Raw genomic sequence first — 23693 nt, forward strand, 5'->3', positions numbered from 1 at the left:
TTCCTCAGTTTGCCACTTGAAATTACAATTTGGAGGGTCGTTCTAGTGAAACTTCTCAGTCAGAACTACGAACTTCCGATAACTCCGACAGAACGACCCAAATATCTCACCTGGACAGGTTAAATAAATGACACATTTGAAAAACGAACGCCATTAATTTGTCTACCCTACTGCTTCTTTAATTAACAAAAGGGCTCGAGAGTGCATAGATGATCTAAATAGCATCATCAAAGTATATACCAAACCAATAAATATATTTTTGGTATATAGACAAACAATAGCAACTTGGCACGCGCAAAATCTGGAGCGCAGCGCGTGGACATTGTCTTGTCCACCGCATGGGTGCATATCAGAAACGGAAAGGCACAACACCACGTGTGACAGCGAAAGACAGGTACATTCAAATTTATCACGAAATGACATAAGAAAGAATTATGTTTTCATTGGAAAAATTGACGTCTTTCAACTTTACACTATAAATGGCTTATATTTCAATTAGTGTTTATGCAGCCTTTGGGTTTATCTACAAAATAATCGGCTAGCGTCTCGCTGAGTTAGCCAGTTAATTTCGTTACTAGTTAACGTTACAGGAGTTGGCTAAACAGTTAATTTACTAGCAAGTTAACTAGTGAGTCGATAGGTAACGTTAGACTAATTGAAGAGTTGTCTTCCAATGATATGGTGCAAACTCAAGGTCACTTAACTAGCTAGTTATATTGGGACACATCTTGCTTGCTATATTTCGAAGGCACATTTAACTTGCCACGATGATAGGCTGGAGGAAAATAACTACGTTAACCACCAGTTGGCTAGCTAGTAGTCATTCGTCAAACAACTTGGCTAGCTACATGGTTGCTCGCAAACGAAGTGCCAAATCAATCTTGTAGTGATATGGTAATGTTTCAACAACGTAGCTAAGACTGTTTTAATATGCTCTTTGACTTAGGGTTGACAGCATGATCATGAACCGTGAAACTTTCCAGAACGTGGTGCAACCCAACATGCCTTTGAGGAGGCCGTCAACCAGCCCAGCAGGTGCCGCTGCAACCCCAAGGGCCCCTGGCCCAACACCAGACCGGCCTCTAGCGAGCTCCAACGGGGATGGTATTTGTATGAATGTGCTATGCATTGTGTCAAATGATTGTTGATTAGTGAAAATGTCATTTCGAAATACAGCTCCTGATTTATTTAACTGTAATGGCTGCTTGATATTCATAATGGCCATGCAGAATGTCTGTCAGTTATGAATACTGTTGTGATTTTAGTAGGGTGTTAGGGGTCAAAATTATATTATGGTTCTGGTATTATACTTTGGATTCCATGCTATAGAGAAGCTTCTCAAACACAGAACACTTTATTTCATGAGGATAAGATCTTATTTTCAAGTGATTGGAAAAGGTCGCGATATATCGGTGAACATCGGAATCAGACGATATTAGCTAAAAATGCCAACATCGGTTGGTGTCTAGTTTAACACTGACGTTAATAACTGATGTCAAAGCTACCGTGCATACCTATATAACGTAGGTACATGGCGTAATGACGCCACGTAAAATTTTGCGCTACACGTGCAACACAGCATTCCTAACCTAGCCCACTATGTCTGCTGTGTGGATCGAGCAGTCAAGAAGTCGAGCAGTCATTTGAAAGAGTAAGACAATTTCAGCGAGACAACTCAAAGGCGAAATCCATTAAAGCCAAGATAATGGAATTCATTGCCCTTAACAATCAACCGTTCTCTGTTGTGGATGATGTTGGCTTTCGCCAACTGGTCGAGCACCGGTACACACTACCAAGTGTGCTATTTTTCAGATGTTGCCCTACCGGAGTTACACAGTAATGGCGTCACTGCTATTGGCTTCACGACATACTTACTATTGAATGCCGTTTGGATCTTTGCTTGTCAAAAAAGATACAGTAGCACTGTCAAAACTGTACAAACACGCAAACACCGGCCACAAACGCTGTGTTTACAATACCGCGTTTGTAATAAAGCATCATTTGTTGGACTTCTGGGGTAGCTAGCTTTAGCTTGGTACCTAGCTAGCACCAATACAACCAGCCTGAAAACAATGACCAGTAGAAACTGCAGTCATTATCATTATTCTTAGCAATGATTTAGGAATCCTTGTGAGTAAGTATTAGCAAGGTTGTCACTTGTTGTTCGCCTATTGAAATGAAACTTTAATTAATGAAAATAAATAGCTAGCCAGCTACTTAACACTGTTGCCCAAAGCTAACGTTACAAGTAGCCAGCTAGCTTCATCTGGCTAGTGAGGCTCGACCTGACCGCGTTGCGAAGCTAGCCACAATAAGGATTAGGCACAATAATAGAATTTGCGGTTTGCCTTCAAAATAAAAGTATGACATTGACAGTGATGTAAATGAATACAAAATACTTATATTCTGAAGGCTAACTTCAAAGTCCACTATTGTGGCTAATCCTTATTGTGGCTAGCTTCACATAGATGGTCCGACCACCATTAATCACATAAGAACTGTCTTAGAAATTAGGGTTATTTTAGATGACACCTAGCTAACTATAGCTACTGAAACGATGTCGTTTTGCTATGTTTTTGGGGAAGAATATTGTTTGCATCCATGAGCTAGCTAGCTTTTTTTATGACCAGCACTGTAGGTGCGTGAGACAACTTTACCAGCATCATAGCATAGGTATCATTGTGACATATTAAATTACGAGTGAAAGTAATCAATGTGTAATAACTACGTAAAAAATTAAATGAACGTGTTAAATTATTACGTGATGTGCAGTCATATTCAGGTCCTGATTGGTCAAATAGTGTTATTTGACGTGTATTTCTTTGACACGCAAAGACCCAAACGGCGTTCTGTAGAAGTCCTGGTTGAGAATGAAACGACTGAACAAATGAACAACGAAACAGCACAGCAAGTAAGTGAAATAAATAGGTTTTGATTATGTTTTACTGGTAATGGGGACATATGTAAATGCCAACAAAAAACTTTTTGGTGTGTGTGTGTTATCTTTATTTAATTAGGCAAGTCAGTGAAGAACAAATTCTTATTTCAATGACGGCTATCCCGGCAAACCAGGACGACGCTGGGCCAATTGTCCGCCGCCATATGGTACTCCCAATCACGGATGTGAATACAGCGTGGATTCAAATCAGGGACTGTAGTGACGCCTCTTGCAAGGAGATACAATGCCTAAGACCGCTGCGTCCATGTGTAGGTGTTAAATAGTTAACTGTACTAGAATGCTTTAAAAGGCCGCTCATTTTTTAAAATATTTGTTATCGGTATCAGGGTTTTTTGGCAGGGAAAATATCGGGTATCAGCCAAAAATGTAATATCGGTGCATCACTACTAGTGTGACTGTTTGAGGTTGTGGACAGTTGTCTTTTATACTGATAACAAGTTCAAACAGGTGCCATTAATACAGGTAACGAGTGGAGGACAGAGGAGCCTCTTAAAGAAGAAGTTACAGGTCTGTGAGAGCCAGAAATCTTGCTTGTTTGTAGGTGACCAAATACTTATTTTCCACCATAATTTGCAAATAAATTAATTAAAAATCCTACAATGTGATTTTCTGGATTTTTTTTTCTCATTTTGTCTGTCATAGTTGAAGTACCTATGATGAAAATTACAGGCCTCTCTCATCTTTTTAAGTGGGAGAACTTGCACAATTGGTGGCTGACTAAATACTTTTTTGCCCCACTGTACATACACTCTACCCACAATGTAGAGCCATGGGTACTTTACACATTTCATTACTGATTATATTTTTATACATGGTAAATACAATTTAAATATCTCAAACAACTCAAATGAATAATTTTTGATATTATTAATTTCAAACAACGGCATGAACACTGCATCTTCTCCATACAAGAACTTCTCCTCGGTTTGCGAGTCAAAACTATTGTCACACTCTGACTCATCTTGTAGTAATTCTGTCTCACTTTCTCTATCTATTTCGTCAATAATATCGTGTAGATCTGTATACCTAGATTTTGCCTTTGATTTCCAAGATTTAGTCGCCATAATTCTTCAGATAAAACTGCGGAAAATGCTCTCTCAACAATACTGCTATGCGTAACCAGCGTGGCTGCTTCAGGTAAAATTTTCAATGGCGAATGAGTGTGTTTACGCTCGATTTTCAAGCTTCCCGGATATAACCATTACACATTGCCGTTTACTTCAGCTCATTGGCTATCTACCAAGCTAGATTTCAAGACGATCAGTGGTCATTGGGCCGAAATACAGTTAATCAACGAAGCACTGGTCATATCATTGGTGCGCAATGATGTCATTGTTTGGTGTGTTCAAATCAGTTCCTTTCGGTCAATGCGTCCCGCGAAAGAACAATGAAGTCTGGTTGTGTTACAAACAAACAGGATTGCAATGAAACCAACCATGATTAGATAAACGTAAGTTTAGTGTGAGTAATTCATCGAATGTTTTGTCGAAAGTTGAAGGAGACGGAATTCATGACACATGCCGTTTACAAAATGTTTTGTGTTAGGATATAAAAATGGATTTTATCGAACAAAACGACCATTTATTGTGTAGATTGGACCTTTTCTATTGCCAAAAAAAGATCTTCAAAGGTAATTGATTATTTTATTGCTGTTTCTGACTTTAGTGACGCTAATGCTTGGTTGGAAAATGCTAGTAATACTTGTGTGCTGGGTGCTGTCCTCAGATAATCGCATGGTATGCTTGGTAAGCGGCTGGATTAACAAGAAGTTAAGCTTTTAAAAGATGTAAGATACATGTATTTACAAGAATGTTTAATATTACGAATGGTGTATTTAGAATTTTAGCGTTCTGCAATTTCACCGGATGTTAGCCAGGTGGGACGCTACCGTCCCACCTATCCTAGAGAAGTTAATTAAGGAAAGTGTGACACTTCTCTTGCGTTCCATGCAAGCAGAGTCAGGGTATATGCAGCAGTTTGGTCCGCCTGGCTCGTTGCGAACTGTGTGAAGACCATTTCTTCCTAACAATGACCGTAATTCATTTTCCAGAATTGTACATAATTATGACATAACATTGAAGGTTGTGCAATGTAACAGCAATATTTAGACTTAGGGATGCCACCCGTTAGATAAAATACGCAACGGTTCCGTATTTAACTGAAATAATAAAAGTATTGTTTTCGAAATGATAGTTTCCGGATTTGACCATATTAATTACCTAAGGCTCATATTTCTGTGTTATGTTAAAATTAAGTCAATTATTTGATAGAGCACTCTGACTGAGCGGTGGTAGGCAGCAGCAGGCTCGTAAGCAGTCATTCAAACAGCACTTTCGTGCATTTGCCAGCAGCTCTTCGCAATGCTTCAAGCATTGCGCTGTTTATGACTTCAAGCCTATCAACTCCCGAGATTAGGCTGGTGTAACCGATGAGAAATGGCCAGCTAGTTAGCGGGGTGCGTGCTAATAGCGTTTCAATCGGTGACGTCACTCGCTCTGAGACCTTGAAGTAGTTGTTCCCCTTGCTCTGCAAGGGCCGCGGAGCGATGGGTAACGATGCTTCGACGGTGGCTGTTGTCGATATGTCCCTGGTTCAAGCCCAGGTAGGGGCGAGGAGAGGTACAAAGCTATACTGTTACACTGGCAATACTAAAGTGCTTATAAGAACATCCAATAGTCAAAGGTATATGAAATACAAATGGTATAGAGAGAAATAGTCCTATAATTCCTATAATAACTACAACCTAAAACTTCTTACCTGGGAATATTGAAGATTCATGTTAAAAGGAAGCACCAGCTTTCATATGTTCTCATGTTCTGAGCAAGGAACTTAAACGTTAGCTTTCTTACATGGCACATATTGTACTTTATGGCACATATTGCACTTTTACTTTCTTCTCCAACACTTTGTTTTTGCATTATTTAAACCAAATTGAACATGTTTCATTATTTATTTGTGGCTACATTGATTTTATTGATGTATTATATTAAGTTCAAATAAAAGTGTTCATTCACTATTGTTGTAATTGTCATAATTACAAATAAATTAAACGACCGATTTATCGATATCTGCTTTTTTTTGGGTCCTCCTATAATCGGTATCGGCGTTAAAATCATAATCGGTCAACCTCTAGTGAGGGCTAGGGCCAATGCCCCCAGAAATGCCCGGAATCTTGCAGGTGCCTTGGTGGACGAGTGGGGTAACATCTCACAGCAAGAACTGGCAAATCTGGTGCAGTCCATGAGGAGATGCACTGCAGTATTTAATGCAGCTGGTGGCCACACCAAATACAGACTGTTACTTTTGATTTTGACCCCCCCCTTTGTTCAGGGACACATTATTCAATTTCTGTTAGTCACATGTCTGTGGAACTTGTTCAGTTTATGTATCAGTTGTTGAATCTTGTTATGTAGTTTGCTGAAAATTAACTCAGTTGACAGTGAAGACGTTTCTTTTTTTGCTCATATCAGGATGAGCCTGCAGGAAGGGTATGTTGGGATAGGTTCCTTGTTCCTTGTCAATCATTTGCTGATTGGGGAAATCAGCAATCAGACTATCTTTAAGTAAATCAATCAAAAACCTTTAATGCAATTGCAGACAGAAGTTGACAATGGGAACATAGCATGCATGTTTCTGAGTAAGTTCTGTAAAATAGGAAAGGGTCCAAGTTGTTTTAATATGCTTGCTGTCAACCCCTAGTGATGTAACTGCGTACGTCAACACCTTCTACTCATGAGACCAAGCACATTCATATACAGTTATACAAACTTGCAGGGGAGAAAAATAGTTCCAGTGTTTTCTAAGGGCTCAGCAGTAATTTACCACTCCCCAAGTTGCTTTATAGTGGTATGTCTGACTTGTCTCATCTCTTTCACTCCCCTGCAGGGTTCTGTGTCTATGCATCTCTTTTAGCCTTGATGCGCCTTCTCACAGATTGTTTTGACTGCAATAACTATCACATCTCTGACCGTTTCTTATAAGAAGCAGAGACTAGAAAATAACTGTGGAACAATATTAAACCTTATAATATATATTATATCTAATCTGTAGTCCACGACCCTATAGATGTACTGAAGGAGGGGTCTTATAGCCTTTCACCTTATATTAATACAACATAAGCATAATCAATTATTATAATACATCAATCATTTGGTGCAGCCCCTATCATGACCCCAAGGTGACTCCATCAGGTACCACATGAGGGAGGAGGATGTCTTCCCTGTAATGCACAGCGTTGAGATTGCCTGCAATGACAACAAGCTCAGTCCGAGGATGGTGTGACACACCGCCCCAGACCATGACGGACCCTCCACCTCCAAATCGATCCCGCTCACGATAAACGCGAATCTGACAATCACCCCTGGTGAGACAAAACCGCTACTCGTCAGTGAATAGCACTTCTTGCCAGTTCTGTCTAGTCCAGTGATAGTGCGTTTGTGCCCATAGGCAACATCTTGCCTTACCTGCCTTACAACAGGCCTACAAGCCCTCAGTCCAGCCTCTCTCAGCCTATTGCGGACAGTCTGCGCACTGATGGAGGGATTGTGCGTTCCTGGTGTAACTTGGGCAGTTGTTGTTGCCATCCTGTACCTGTCCCGCAGAGGTGATGTTCGGATGTACAGATTTTGTGTAGGTGTTGTTACACATGGTCTGCCGCTGCGAGGACCATCAGCTGTCCGTCCTGTCTCCCTGTAGCGCTCTCTTAGGCGTCTCACAGTACAGACATTGCAATTTATTGCCCTAGACACATCTGCAGTCCTCATGCCTCCTTGCAGCATGCCTAAGGCACGTTCACGCAGATGAGCAGGGACCCTGGGCATCTTTCGTTTGGTGTTTTTTCAGAGTCAGTAGAAAGGCCTCTTTAGTGTCCTAAGTTTTCAAAACTGTGACCTTAATTGCCTAAAGCTCTAAACTGTTAGTGTCTTAACTTCTTACGGGTCATTGGGACGCTAGCGTCCCACATCAACAACATCCGGTGAAATTGCAGAGCGCCAAATTGAAATTGTAGAAATCGTAATATTAAACATTCATGAAAATACAAGCGTCATACATCATTTAAAAGCTTAACTTCTTGTTAATCCAGCTGCTTTGTCAGATTTCAAAAAGGCTTTACGGCGAAAGCACACCATGCGATTTTCTGAGGACAGCGCCCCGCACACAAAAGCATTACACACATTTTCCAACCAAGCAGATGCGTCACGAAAGTCAGAAATAGCGATAAAATAAATCACTTACCTTTGAAGCTCTTCATCTGGTTACAATCACAAGGGTCACCGCTACATAACAAATGGTCCTTTTGTTCGATAAAGTCCTTCTTTATATCTGTCATGGAAAATTGCGAGATTATGTTTTAGTGCTTGTAAGATTATATTATAGTCATTGCATTAGAATGGTTGTTTTAGTCGACAGAATAGAATCTGTCGACTATTGTGTGTGTGTGTTCCACTGAGGATGGGCCTCTATGAGATAGCACTGACAGAGGAGATTTACGATGTCTTTGGCCAATAAAGCCTAAAGAGCATTCCAGATGGATGAGGTAATGTTTTGGTACTATGAAGTACCAGGAACGAGATTAGAACCTCGTCTTAGAGACCAAACTGAACGATAATTTATAGCTAATGCTATCTGGCTATGGGATACTCCTTTCTAAAGTAAAAGGCCCTTTGTGAAGAGTTCCTGAGATCTGTGGTTCGTCATGTGAGTTGAGAGGGGTGTATCTTAGTTATAAAAGATTTTGGTATTCTTTTGTAGGCACTCTCAGAATTCATTATAGACACTGAATTGATCTGAGAGTCAAAGGGCGATTTTGAAGCTCATATTATTAAAGATGAAATTTAAGTATAACTCTAACTGGTGTGTGGTTTATAACTCTCTGCATTTGGTAATACAGGAAATTGCCACGACATATCCCCCAAAAAGTATGTGTCAATGGCGCGGCTTGACTTAGTAAGCCACCGGTTTCCCTCGTACCAATAAACTTCTTCTAAACAAGTCAAACAACGTTCCTAATCAATCCTCAGCTACCCTATTATGTAAATAAAAATTGTAATTTAAGACGGAGAATACCGGAGACCATTACCGGAGATAAATAACGAACTACGCGCTTTTACTGGAACGCGCTACAAACACTAAAGCCAAAATGGGAGCCACTTAGAAAAACTTCAAATTCTAGCTTATTTTTCCAAAAACCAGCCTGAAACTCTTTCTAAAGACTGTTGACATCTAATGGAAGCCGTAGGAACTGCAATCTGGGATGACCTCCTTTTATATTCCCATTCCCAGCCATTGTAATCAGAGGTGAGCTGGGGGAAAAAATTGTAGATGGATTGTCCTCGGCTTTTCGCTTGCCTTTGCTTTTTTTCTGTTGTACTTACAGACATTATTTTAACCGTTTTGGAAACTTGAGTGTTTTCTATCCAATACTACCGTTATATGCACATCCTAGCTTCTGGGCCTGCGTAACAGGCCGTTTACTTTGGGCACCTTATTCATCCAAACTTCCGAATACTGCCCCCTAGCCTGAAGAAGTTAACGACCGTTCCACAGGTGCATGTTCATTAATTGTTTATGGTTCATTGAACAAGCATGGGAAACAATATGTGAACGAGAGGCATTGTGCAAAATAAAAATTTATGCATGCTTGTCTGAAGGAAGAATGGCAGCATGTGCAGGCTACACGCTATGTCTGTGTAGAGTCTGGAGACACTAGGCCAAAAGGCCTGTGTGCTTCTTATTGTAATATCTGCTCGGTGTCAGACTAATTTTGTGCTTCAGTTTCAGTTGCACTTCTCCATTCGGATGAAAATTCACAAACGGGCATTCTATCAGCGGACAGCACTCTGACTGATGTACCGCTCTGACTGATGTAGCCAGTACCGTTCTTCCTTCAGACAGGCATGCATCAATTCTTATTTTGCACAATGCCTCTCGTTCACATTCACTTGTAAATGTCAAACGCACCAAAAATGACATGAGGTAGCACCTACCTATCTATATATGAATACATTTATGAGCTGTCAATTCAGTTGGACTCACCTGCTCCTGCTTTCTCCCGTTGTGCTATTAACAAACATGTGACTGGCTCAACTGTTCTGGGGAACTATGGTAAGCTTCAAAATGTGACCTGTGAAATGAAGAACGTGATCTGCTTCATCTCTTAACATATTCCACAAGTTGACTGCAGGTATTTACTTAAAAAATGGCTACAAATATTAAATCAAAATTGAAAAACTTCAGAAATGGTTTAAACGGTATTGTAAAAACCATACCATGGTTATTTCTAAATACCCTGGTATACCGTTTACCGCCCAAGCTTCTCACTAAGTCTGAACTGTAACACAGAAGGCTACACTACGTGTCTAATAAGATGGCTTACTTCTAAGGTAGGCATACACCTGAGTTGGGTTGTGATATGTTTGGTGTTGATGAGTTACTCTTATTATGGGAGGATAAGCTGCACCGTTTCTAGCAAATAATTAGCCTGGGTGGCTAGCCGCCTGGTAGCCACCTGCGCAGCAAGATTGATGGGTCACATTTTCAATTTACACTTGAAATAATAAAACCATCAATCACAAAATTTGGAGCTGGCACAATACCCCCCTTGCCCAGGAAGTTACTTCAGCGAACAGCGTCAGGCCAACAAACACTCCCTCACACAGCTAGCTACCTAGCTTCTCGTCACGGGAGGCACCATGTGAGTGTGAACCAATCCATGACAACCCATACACCAAAATGTAGCTACAAAGCTCTACTTTGTAACCTCTACTTTAGTGTCTCTGAAAACATCAATGACCGAAGCAAAGGAGAAAGGTTTTGCCTTATTTCTCAGTCCTAGTACCTTTGACTGTGTAACACCCTCAGGACTTTCTCATACTTGTTGCCAATACGACGTCACATCGATCTTACTCGAGTAGAATGATGAATACCCATCGCAAAGAGCAAATATGAACGCCAATTTTGCGTGTTTCATAAGTTCTGAACACGGCACTTTACATTTGGGCTCATGTAAATATCATAACGTACAGTATTGTGATTTCTTGACATGGTTAACTTCCTCATTCATGTTTTCAAATGATTTATGTATTTTTACATTTATTTGATCACTGCTGTTTTTTGTCGAATTCTCGCATGGCATCCATTGTTTGTTGCGTCACCTAACACCCTAATTTTAGCACGTAAATAATGATAATTCTTTTCTTTGTCAAAGCCGAGGCCAGCCGAAAAGAAACCACTGTACTCACAACCGGCTCTATGGTATGCATTTATTATTTTTCAATTGTAATATCAATTTTCCATCTCTCAAATGTAACGCCTGCCTGAAAGGCAGTGACAACATGTGTAACATTTGTTATTTTGCCCTTGTAGAAAACAGCCTCTATGCCCCCATTCACTGTTAAGTTGTGCAACTACTGCAGTCAGCAAGGTTGGTCTTATTTCCCTGCTAATTTCTCATTGATGTATCACTTTGTTTGTCTTTGTCCCACATGTTCTACGGCATACTGTGAACAGGATTACTGTTCACAGTGTATAACATAGGAGAAGTGTTCATGTTAAGTCGCACTTAAATGACTGTACCTGTTTAGCAGCACGTGTCCCGCATTGGAAGGTATATCCATAATCGGTAGACATTTCTTATTAAATCCGCATCCCTTAAATCACTGATCAGTACACAACAAATCATTAAAGCTAGTTGTTGGATGCTATTGATCGAGGTCTATAACCTGGGCTAGAATTGAATAAACCTTTTATCTTTTCCAGGTAACCTTCGCTGCACGCGCTGCAAGAAGACCTGCTACTGCTCAGTGGCTTGCCAGTCAGAGGACTGGAATGCACACAGGCACATGTGCAAGCCCAGTACCGCGGATACTCCCACAAGGTGAATATCTAACTAATCATGGTTTTTGTTGGCTCAATCAAAGGTGATTTGTTGAATTGAATGTTTTAGTGCTAGGCAGGCAACTTTAACCCTTTTTACTTCATGTTAAGCTTAAAGGGGCAGTATGCGATTGCTACCTCCATTTCTGGACTTTTAAATTAGTGATATACCCATTGATTCTTGAAGAAAATGACTTAGTTTAACATACTCCATCAGAACCCAAAATATAAGCATTTTTTTTTTTAAATCCATTGTTTGTACAATGTAATTGTAAAAAAAACACAGTATAACCTTTAAACATGGTGAGAACTATAATTTTGATCTCTCAGCTTATTACCAAATCAGTGGTGGGGTGTCTGCTTTGTTGTTTGAACTGCAGATTGTTCCTTTAAAAATAAATCTAAAATGCACTTTTTTTTTTTTTCACCCTTCATCTCAAAAAGTGATAAGCCAAAGGAAACCCCAGCTTCACCGATGGGACATGGGCAGAACCCGTCAGACTCCAAGGTATCATTTCTTCTGTGTTGAGGTGCTGTGGAGAAAATCACACTTGTTTCAATTGGCCAAATTCCTGAAGTTTGGCTCTTTTTACTGACTCAATCTTTTGAACTTGTTCAGTCAAAATAAATCTTTCGATTAATTTGTTTCAGTAATGCCCAGAGCACGTAGGACCTCCTACCGGCGAACGATGAACTAAAAACTCAAAAGAATCATGTTTCTACAAGCCTCTCGTTCAATATAAGGGGCTTATTGGAGCTGTCATTTGTGACAGACTTATAAGTGTGCTTCAAACAATGTACATTTGTGATTGACAGGCATTCAAATAACAATTTCTTGATACTGCATATGTTGGCTGAAGCGGAAATTACATTTCAATCATGCTACAGAGCAGCGATACTGATTGAATAAACTCCTCGATTGAGAATGACTATTGGCGGAATGCAATTGCCTGACTGCTGCGAGGGAGATTGGCACAATAACGTTTGCAAACTGCCGCCACCCACCCCCCCCCCCCCAAATGATTAATTGTCGAGTTGAAATTTGTTGAGCAGAGAAAGCTGTGTTTTTGTTCTACAAAGCCATTTCCATCGATAATAATCAATTCATTGCATTCATTCTTGCACCATGCGATCAATTATCAATTCTAAACATGTAGTTTTCTTCTCTTTGCTTCCTGCAGCATGATCTATTTCTCTCTGCATACTTATACAGTTGGTGGTCAGAGCACATCTCCGGAGCTACTGAGCCAGAGGAGAGCATATTAATTCTGCTCTAAAGAATCGTTCACAAACTGCACATCACTACTGCTCTGACTCGAGTTGCTTTGAAAATTAATTACAGTGAGGGCCAGAATAGAGCACTACTTACTTAGTGAGACTGTTAAAGGAATATTAATGGAGCTGATACGAGTTAGTAAATGTATTTCAACTTAAATATTTTTTATTATCTTTCCTTTTGTATTTGTACCTATTACGGATCCCCAGCAACATAAGACAGTTACATACAGTTTAAAATACTACATTACATTTCACACCTTACCCAACACATTCAGTGTGTTCCCTCAGGCCACCATTCCACAACCACATATTTACAATACAACATCCATGTGCAATTGTGTGTAGAATGCTTGTGTTATGTGCCTGTCTCTTCACAGTCCCGCTGTTCCATAAGGTGTATATTTATCTGTATTTTAAATCCGATTCTACTGCTTTCATCAGTTACCTGATGTGGAATAGAGTTCCATGTAGCCATGCCTCTATGTAGTACTGTGCCAGCTGTGCTGCCCTGTTCTGAGCCAATTGCAATTTTCCGAAGTCCTTTTTTGTGGCACCTGACCACACGACTGGAACAGTAGTCCATGTGCGACAAAACTAGCGCCTGTAGGACCTGCCTTGTTGATAGTGTTGTTAAAAAGCCAGAGCAGCGCTTTGTTATGGACAGACTTCTCCCCATCTTAGCTACAGCTGTATCAACATGTTTGGACCATGACAGTTTATAATCCAGGGTTACTCCAAGCAGTTTAGTCACAAACTTCCTCAATTTCCACACCATTTATTACACATTTATTTTAGGTTTTAGTGAATGATTTGTTCCAAATACAATACTTTTATTGTATTTAGGACTAACTTATTCCTTGCCACCCATTCTGAAACTAACTGCAGCTCTTTGTTAATTCTTGCGGATCAGTGGGACGCTAGCATTTCGACACCTTCCGGGTAAAATTGCAGAGCGCCAAATTCAAATTAAATTACTATAAATATTAAACCTTCATGAAATCACAAGTGCAATACATCAAAATAAAGCTTAACTTGTTGTTAATCTAGCCGCCGTGTAGGATTTCAAAAAGGCTTTACGGCGAAAGCAAACCATGCGATTATCTGAGGACAGCGCCCAGCACACACATGCATAACAAATCKTTTTCAACCAGGGAGTTGCGACACGAAAGTCAGAAATAGCGATATATGTGCCTTACCTTTTGAAGATCTTCTTCTGTTGGCACTCCAAAAGGTCCCAGTTACATTACAAATGATCCTTTTGTTTAATAAAGTCCTTCTTTATATCCATAACTCAGTTTAGCTGGTGCGCTTCAGTCAATAATCCACTCGGTTTCCCTCCTTCAAAATGCATAGAAAATGAATCCCAAACGTTACCAATAAACTTAGCCAAACAAGTCAATCAACGTTTATAATCAAACTTTAGGTACCCTAATACGCAAATAAACGATCAAATTTAAGAAGGAGAATCGTTATTGTCTTTACCGGAGAAAAGTACCAAAGAACGCGCTCTCATTGGAAACACTATAGCCAAAATGGGAGCCACCTAGAAAAACTACAATTTCTGGCTAATTTTTCCAAAAACCAGCCTGAAACTCTTTCTAAAGACTGTTGACATCTAATGGAAGCTCTAGGAACTGCAATCGGGCATGATTTCACCCTATTATAAAAGTGCCAGCCTTTGAAATCAGTTGTAGGCTGATTTTTTTGATTGTTTGTCCTCTGGGTTTCGCCTGCCATTTCAGTTCTGTTATACTCACAGACATTATTTTAACAGTATTAAGAACTTTAGAGTTTTCTATCCAATACTACAATGCATATGCATATCCTAGCTTCTGGGACTGAGTAACAGGCAGTTTACTTTGGGCACCTCAGTCATCCAAACTTCCGAATACTGCCTCCTAGCCGTAAAAAGTTAAGCAATGAGCCTGACGCAACAGATCAGAACGTTAAGCTTAAAATGTTGACCAACGATTCGGCTATTTCTAGCACACATGGCAGTAGGCTATAAGCGTGAATGTTAAATTAACAGGGTAACGCCATTCTCAAAAGTGATTGCAAATGCAAATATGCATGTAATACTTTTATTATAAAGGGGCATTGATATGGTGAAAATGATCTTCCCCAAACTTGAAACTCACACTGTGTATATATGCCAGTTAGGCTCTTTTGCCTTAAGCTGAGCTTCATTCACAAGGGATGATATGTCGTTCACAAGTGATAGGCTAATATTGTCACCCATGGCGCTGAAGAGGATGGCTGACGTTTTCCATGCTCCTAACCACCTGTGCTATTTTTCTTTGTGTGTGTGATTTTTGTAACTTTATTTTTTGTTTTGTACATAATGTTGCTACTCTCTAATGACCGAAAAGAACTTCTGGACAGAACAGCAATTACTCACCTTGGAATGGAGAAGCGTTTTTCTTTAACGAGTCCGACAAGAAGGATATACTGCTTTCCCGAGAACAGGCCCAAATCCTGAGGAAAGATTGGGCTGCCTTCTGAGAATCCGTAGACGAGCGACTAAACTCCGACTGCCATCTGTTCTACTGGCTAACGTGCAATCATTGAAAAATAAAATTGATGACCTACGATTATCCTACCAACGGGACATTAAAAACTGTAATCTTATGTTACACCTAGTCGTCCCTGAATGACGACACAGATAATATAGAGCTGGTGGGATTTTCCAAACACCGGCAGAACAGAGAAGAAGATGCGATTTTTGGGTGTGTGTGTATTTTTGTCAATAACAGCTGGTGTGCGATGTCTAATTAAAGAAGTCTCAAAGTATTGCTCACCTGAGGTAGAGTACCTTATGATAAGCTGTAAACCACACTACCTACCAAGAGAGTTCTCATCTATATTATTCGTAGCCATCTGTTTACCACTACAGACCAATGCTGGCACTAAGACCACGCTCAATGAGCTGTATAAGGCCATAAGCAAACAAGCGAATGCTCTTCCAAAAGCGGCGCTCCTATTGGCCGGGGACTTTAATGCAAGCAAACTTAAATCTTTTTTTCCTAATTTCTACCAGCATGTCACGGTAGAATGGGGAATACACACACACCCCATGGGGAAAAATACTCTTGACCACCTTTACTCCGCACACAGAGATGCATACAAAGCTCTCCCCCCCTCTCCATTTGGCAAATCTGATCATAATTCCATCCTGATAGAAGCAGGAAGTACCAATGACTAGCTCAATATTGAAGTGGTCAGATGACGCTCATGCTACTCTACAGGACTGTAGACTGGAATATGTTCCAGGATTCATCCAATGGCATTGAGGAGTATACCACCTCAGTCATCGACTTCATCAATAAGTGCACAGTTTTTCAACCACTCCACAAATTTCTTGTTAACAAACTATAGTTTTGGCAAGTCGGTTAGGGCATGTACTTTGTGCATGACACAAGTACATTTTCCAACAATTGTTTACAGACAGATTATTTCACTTATTCACCATCACAATTCCAGTGGGTCAGAAGTTTACAATACATTAAGTTGACTGCCTTTAAACAGCTTGGGAAAATCCAGAAAATTGTCATGGCTTTAGAAGCTTCTGATAGGCTAATTGACATAATTTGAGTCAATTGGAGGTGTACCTATGGATGTATTTCAAGGCCTACCTTCAAACTCAGTGCCTCTTTGCTTGACATCATGAGAAAATCAAAAGAAATCAATCAAGATCTCCGAAATAAAAATTGGAGACCTCCACATGTCTGGTTCATCCTTGGGAGCAATTTCCAAATGCCTGAAGGTACGAACAAACAGTGCGCAAGTATAAACACCATGGGACCACACAGCCGTCATACCGCTCAGGAGACCCGTTCTGTCTCCTAGAGATGAACGTACTTTGGTGCGAAAAGTGCAAATCAATCCCAGAACAACAGCAAAGGACCTTGTGAAGATACTTTTGTACCTGTTTCCTCAAGCATCTCTATCCACAGTAAAACGAGTCCTATATCGACATAACCTGAAATAGCGCTCAGCAAGGAGACGCCACAGCTCCAAAACAGCCATAAAAAAGCCAGACTACGGTTCGCAACTGCACATGGGGACAAAGATCGTACTTTTTGGAGAAATGTCCTCTGGTCTGATGAAACAAAAATAGAACTGTTTGGACATAATGACCATCGTTATGTTTGGAGGAAGAAGCAAGATGAAGAACACCATCCCAACCGTGAAACACGGGGGTGGCAGCATCATGTTGTGGGGGTGCTTTGCTGCAGGAGGGACTGGTGCACTTCACAAAATAGATAGCATCATGAGGGAGGGAAATGATGTGGATATATTGAAGCAACATCTCAAGACATCAGTCAGGAAGTTAAAACTTGGTCGCAAATGGGTCTTCCAAATAGACAATGACCCCAAGCATACTTCCAAAGTTGTGGCAAAATTGCTTAAGGACAACAAAGTCAAGGTATTGGAGTGGCCATCACAAAGCCCWGACCTCAATCCTATAGAAAATTTGCMGGCAGAACTGAAAAAGCYTGTGCGAGCAAGGAGGCCTTCAAACCTGACTCGGTTACACCAGCTCTGTCAGGAGGAATGGGCCAAAATTCACCCAACTTATTGTGGGAAGCTTGTGGACGGCTACCCAAAATGTTTGACCCAAGTTAAACAATTTAAAGGCAATGCTACCAAATACTAATTGAGTGTATGTAAACTTCTGAACCACTGGGAATGTGATGAAAGAAGTAAAAGCTGGAAAATATCATTCTCTCTACTATTATTTTGACATTTCATATTCTTTTAATGAATTGGTGATCCTAACTGACCTAAGACAGGGAATTTTTACTAGGATTTAATGTCAGGAATTCTTAAAAACTGAGTTTAAATGTATTTGGCTAAGGTGTATGTCAACTTCTGACTTCAACTGTACATATCCCAACCAGAAGCCATGGATTACAGGAAACAACCGCATAGAGTTAGAGCTGCCGCTTTCAAGGAGCGAGACACTAATCTGGACGCTTAGGAGAAATCCTGCTATGCCCTCAGACGAACAATCAAGCGGCAATACTGGATTAAGATTGAACTTCTACACCGGCTTTGACACCCGTCGGATGTGGCAGGGCTTGAAAACTATTACAGACTACAAGGGAAACCCAGACGCAAGCTGCCTAGTGACGCGAGCCTACCAGACGAGCTAAATGCCTTTTTATGATCGTTTCAAGGCAAGCAACTCTGAAGCATGCATGAGAGCATCAGCTGTTTTGGATGACTGTGATAACACTCTTGGTAGCCGATGTGATAAAGCCTTTTAACAGGTCAACATTCACAAATCCGCGGGGCCAGACGGATTACCAGGACGTGTACTCAAAGCATGCGCGGACCAACTGGCAAGTGTCGAGCCTAACATTTTCAACCTCTCCCTGACCAATTCTGTAATACCTACATGTTTCAAGCAGAAGACCATAGTCCCTGAGCCCAAGGAAGAGAATGTAACCTGCCTAAATGATTACTGCCCCGTTGCGCTCACGTCGGTATCCAAGAAGTGCTTTCAAAGGCTGGTAATGGATCATATCAACAGCATCCTCCCGGATACCCTAGACCTATTCCAATTTGCATACCGCACCAACAGATCCACAGATGATGCAATCTCAATCACACTCCACACTGCTCTTTCCCACCTGGACAAAGGGAACACCTATGTGTGAATGCTGTTCATTGACTACAGCTCAGCATTCAACACCATAGTGCCCACGAAGCTCATCACTAAGCTAAGGGCTCTGGGACTAAACATCTACTACCTCTGCAACTGGATCTTGGAGTTCCTGACGGGCAACTGCTCGGCATCTGACCGTAAGGCGCTACAGAGGATAGTGCGTACGGCCCAGTACATCACTGGTGCCAAGCTTCCTGCCATCCAGGACCTATATAATACGCGTCGTCAGAGGAATGCCCCAAAAATTGTTAGACTCCAGTCACCAAAGTCATAGACAGTTTTCTTTGCTACCGCACAGCAAGCTGTACAAGAGCGCCAAGTCTTGGACCAAAAGGCTCCTTAACAGCTTCTAACTCCAAGCCATAAGACTGCTGAATAAATAATCAAATGGCGACCAGACTATTTACATTGACGCCCCCATTTGTTTTGTACACTGCTGGTACTCTCTGTTTATCTATGCATCGTCACTTCACCCCTACCTACATGTACAAATTACCTCAACTAACCTGTACCCATGCACACTGACTCTGTACTGGTACCACCTGTATATAGCCTTGTTATTGTTATTTTTTTTGTATTTCTTTATTATTTTTTACTTTAGTTTGAGTTGAACTCTTCTTGAACTGAACTGTTGGTTAAGGGTTTGTAAGTAAGCATTTCACGGTAAGGTCTACACTTGTTGTATTCGGCGCATGTGACAAAGTTTGACTATTCTTGTTTTAATCTCGTCTTCATATTAAATAATGTGTGAAATTTGTTTTGATTTAGAATGGACCATTATCATGCACCTGTTTCAAAAGGGGCAGGGTGTGGAAATACATGTAATCTATGCACTTAAATAGCGAATGGAGGAACGCTTTCCCGTGGTTAATTTTCATGCCAGCCAGGTAGGCGATACTCCTGTTGTGAAGATAAGCAATGTGCTTAATATTAGGAAAGTTGATTAATAAATATAGATATACATATAGAAAGCTGATGGGATCCTCTTTTTAATAAAGGCCATCACTCTGTTTTCTCACACATTTGCATAGCCTTATAGAAATGTTGCGCAACATAAGCTCATGGGCTCTTATGAAGTGTTTGATTTAGATCACATTTGCATTGATGTCTGTGATTAGAGGGACAATAGAGTGCTGAGTACCAGGAAGTTTGACCATCAGCAGCATCTGAGCTTGGAGAAGCCTAATTACCGTGACTAAACGGTCACGTGGAATTTGACTGCCGTCATGACTCGTGACCTCCGGGTTGGCTTTAATACGGTCACTGTAACAACCCTACTCTCAACCATCATTTAAAAAAAATCCACATCAATCCTTGGGGATTTAACAGTTTTTACAGCCATTTTCTTCATGTGTGCATTCGTAATAGTAACTGGGATAAGCAATTTCATAAAGTTGTAAAGTGCAGCGTCTGGTTATTACAGACCAGCAAATATTATTTACATCAACATACAATACGTTTTGTAGTGATTCCTATTACCTCTTATACACTATATTAAGCCCTGCCTTTGGAACTTTGGTTTTCCTAGATCTGGCTACTATATTGTGATCACTACATCCGATGGATTTGGATACTGCTTTCAAGCACATTTCTGCAGCATTAGTAAAGATGATGCTTTCATTCCTGTGCTGTTTGTTGAGGGCACTGATTACATTTTGAAGCTTTTTCTTGAGTAGGCAGCTTGACGAAAGCCGATCAATATTTAAATCAACCAGAAAATATACTTCTCTGTTGATATCACATACATTATCAAGCATTTCACACGTGTTATCCAGATACTGACTGTTAGCACTTGGTGGTCTATAGCAGCTTCCCACCAGAATGGGCTTTAGGTGAGGCAGATGAACCTCTAGCCATATTACTTCAATAGTATTTAACATGAGATCCTCTCTAAGCTTTACAGGAATGTGGTTCTGAATATAAACAGCCACACCTCTGCCATTGGATTTTCTGTAGATGTTATAACCATGTATTGCTTCCACTGTATCATCAATGGTATTATCTAAGTGAGTTTAAGAATATGAATGTAATCTGTTATTAGCAAGTTATTGATTTCATGAACCTTGTTTCTTAAGCTACATATGTTAATGTGGGATATTTTTAGCGCTTTTCTGGGATGGTTGCTTGTTTTCATTGCTTTACTGGGAAGCTTAGCAGAAGTAGACATGCTCATTTTATTTGTTAGTGCAGGGTGAGCTACACGCCCTGCACTTCCTACAAGGGCACACCGCCTCAGTGCTAATGGTATAACTCTTGTTCATGGGCACATGATAACTGCATACAATAGCTGTAGGATCAGCAGAGGCATTCAGGGCAGTAAGAGGGACAAATTTAGGTTACTTACATTGTGTCTTCCAACGCCCCTGGTGTAATGTACATTTGCTGAAGCATTATGACAACTCAGCGACACAATGGTAGGGCTCAACTGAGCTGGCCTTGGGTCATTGATAAGTCATTGTCTCAATGCAGCCTTAACATGCTTTGAAAGGATCTAGGAACCAAAAAGAGCTATGTTTCCAGAAGGTTTCAAAATTGTCAAATGTCACACCCACACCCATCTGCATATCTCGTAGACAGTTATGGAGGGTTAAAAGTCTGCTGAAATGTTCAATGCCACGATTTAGGGATGGTAGAGGGCCAGATATTATGGGGGTTTTGTTGGTGTCAAGCAGTGACCCAATCAGTTCTTTGAAATCCATCTCCAGGTGTTCTGAGCTGCCCTTCATAATGTCATTGAATTCTACATGAACTATGATAGACTTTTCTGATGCTTGTTTAAAATGTTTGGAAGAAACATATTGATGTCCTGTACTTGTACTCCTGGATAGCACAACGTTTTTGCTCCAGGGACTGAGACATCTTTCAACATTGAGCTTACCAATACAACGGCCGGAGAAGGGAATGGAGAAATTCGCCCATTCCTACTTCTCACACAATTTGTTGAACGTTTCACTTTGTAGTTCATGTACTTGTACAGTTGAGGTCAAATATATTTGCACCCTTGCACTTTACAATGTGGAGCAAAATGTTCGGTTTTCTTTTTTCAATCGCTATTTTACCACATGAAATTACACAGTAAATGAGTAAGTTAGTCCAGACCATTTTTGTTCTTGTTCCTGTGTGTTTGTAAATAAAGCAAATATACATGTGAACTAAGTTTTTCCCCCAATTTTCCCTCCAATTTTTTTCCTCTTTTTCTACTTAGAAGAAATAGTGAATTGTGCAAGGCTGACTATATATTTGACAGGCAACTGTATGGAATTTATTAGAACATGTGACCAGTCAACTGAGGAGAACATTATTTTGAGATCTGTAACACAGTTACCTGGCGTTTGCAGGTGAACAACGGTGATGTGACTTGCTCCCAGCGAGTGTACCTGCGGGACCTCCGTAAGAATGACATCACCAAAGGAATGGAAATTCAGGTTTGTGCTCTGGCCAGCTCCTTTAATGTCATGTTTAGGTCCGGGAAAAGGTCTGACCTAAAATGTCATCGTTGAAAGAATTTAAGAGGCAGAATTAATGACTTATCTTATTTTTTACGCATGTTTAGAAAATATGCTATGGCGATGTCTGATGTTTGTACACCTGTGGATTGTTCTAACTAATCCAACATACCTCAATGTTCCACCCACACAATGACGATTGTCCTGTAGGTACATAGGCCAACATTATCAATGTAGTATGTTGAATCTCATTGTGTTTGTACTCAGATGAAGTCTTCTCTCTTCCTGGTTGTCTGTGGCTTAAGGTGTCTGTGGTGGAGCTGCATAGCCCTGGTAGGTTTTTCATTCACGTCCAAAGCCCAAAGCTGGTTGAGGCTCTGAGAGCCATTACTGTGGAACTGCAGAAGACCAACTGCGGCTCGCTAGGGACAGACTACAAGCCCGACACCGGAGAGGTCTGTGCCGTCAAATACTCCTTGGATCAGGTGATGAAGAAGAACACTGAGGAAAATTGAAAAAATGACGTCGTAAAGATACTACTTAGTATGGATTTTTAAAGCCTCTATCTAATCTTTTGCTTATCTCCCTCTCTAGAACTGGTACAGAGGTGTTGTCCAGTCTGTAGCTGCAGATGATGGAAATGCTAAAGTTCTCTACATTGACTTTGGAAACGAAGAAGACGTGACACTGGATCGGATCAAGCCCCTCGCTGCCAGCATTGAACCCATTCCACCATGTGTGAGTTCATCGTGAAAATTCACCTCCGTTCTTTTAGAAGTAGAGTTCTCCTGACTTGCACCAAACCCAGATAAGTGTGATTCATCACTCCAGAGAACGCAATTCCACTGCTCCAGAGTCCAATGGCGGCGAGCTTTACACCACTCCAGCCGAAACTTGACATTGCGCATGGTGATCTTAGGCTTGTATGCGGCTGCTCGGCCATGGAAACCCATTTAATTAAGCTCTAGACGAACAGTTCTTGTGCTGACGTTGCTTCCAGAGGCAGTTTGGAACTCGGTAGTGACTGTTGCAACCGAGGACAGACATTTTTCATTAGCTATGTGCTTCAGCACTAGGCTGTCCCGTTCTGGGAGCTTGTGTGGCCTACCACTTCACGGCTGAGCCGTTGTTGCTCCTAGACATTTCCACTTCACAATAACAGCACTTACAGTTGATGGGGGTAGCTCTAGGCAGGGCTGAAATTTGACAAACTGACTTGGTGGAAATGTGGCATCCTATGACGGTGCCACTTTGAAAGTCACGGAATTCTTCAGTAAGGCCATTCTACTGCCAATGTTTGTCTATGGCGACTGCATTGCTGTGTGCTCATTTTTATACACTTAGCTGAATCCACTAATTTGAAGGGGTGTCCACATACTTTTGTATATACGGTGCCTTCGGATAGTATTCAGACCCCTTGACTTTTTCCATTTTGTAACGGCCTTATTCTAAAATGTATTAAATA

The 23693-nt window shown here is 40.8% G+C and overlaps 1 protein-coding gene across 5 annotated transcripts in view; it reads left to right on the forward strand.

Moving 5' to 3' along the window:
- Positions 1–286: 286 nt before the first annotated feature.
- tdrd1 (tudor domain containing 1) overlaps positions 287–23693 on the forward strand; it is a 76674-nt gene continuing 53267 nt past the window's right edge. For all 5 annotated transcript variants that reach the window (XM_024006561.2, XM_070448135.1, XM_024006562.2 and 2 more), the window contains exons 1-9: positions 287–394; positions 947–1104; positions 11166–11212; positions 11324–11381; positions 11717–11834; positions 12278–12341; positions 22121–22207; positions 22534–22713; positions 22823–22966. In XM_024006561.2, the coding sequence (XP_023862329.1) occupies positions 339–394; positions 947–1104; positions 11166–11212; positions 11324–11381; positions 11717–11834; positions 12278–12341; positions 22121–22207; positions 22534–22713; positions 22823–22966 (912 nt within the window). In that variant the 5' untranslated portion in view covers positions 287–338. The remainder of the gene's footprint in view (positions 395–946; positions 1105–11165; positions 11213–11323; positions 11382–11716; positions 11835–12277; positions 12342–22120; positions 22208–22533; positions 22714–22822; positions 22967–23693) is intronic.

The sequence above is a fragment of the Salvelinus sp. IW2-2015 genome, linkage group LG17 (assembly GCF_002910315.2).
Source record: "Salvelinus sp. IW2-2015 linkage group LG17, ASM291031v2, whole genome shotgun sequence".
In the NCBI taxonomy this organism is placed as follows: Eukaryota; Metazoa; Chordata; class Actinopteri; order Salmoniformes; family Salmonidae; genus Salvelinus; species Salvelinus sp. IW2-2015.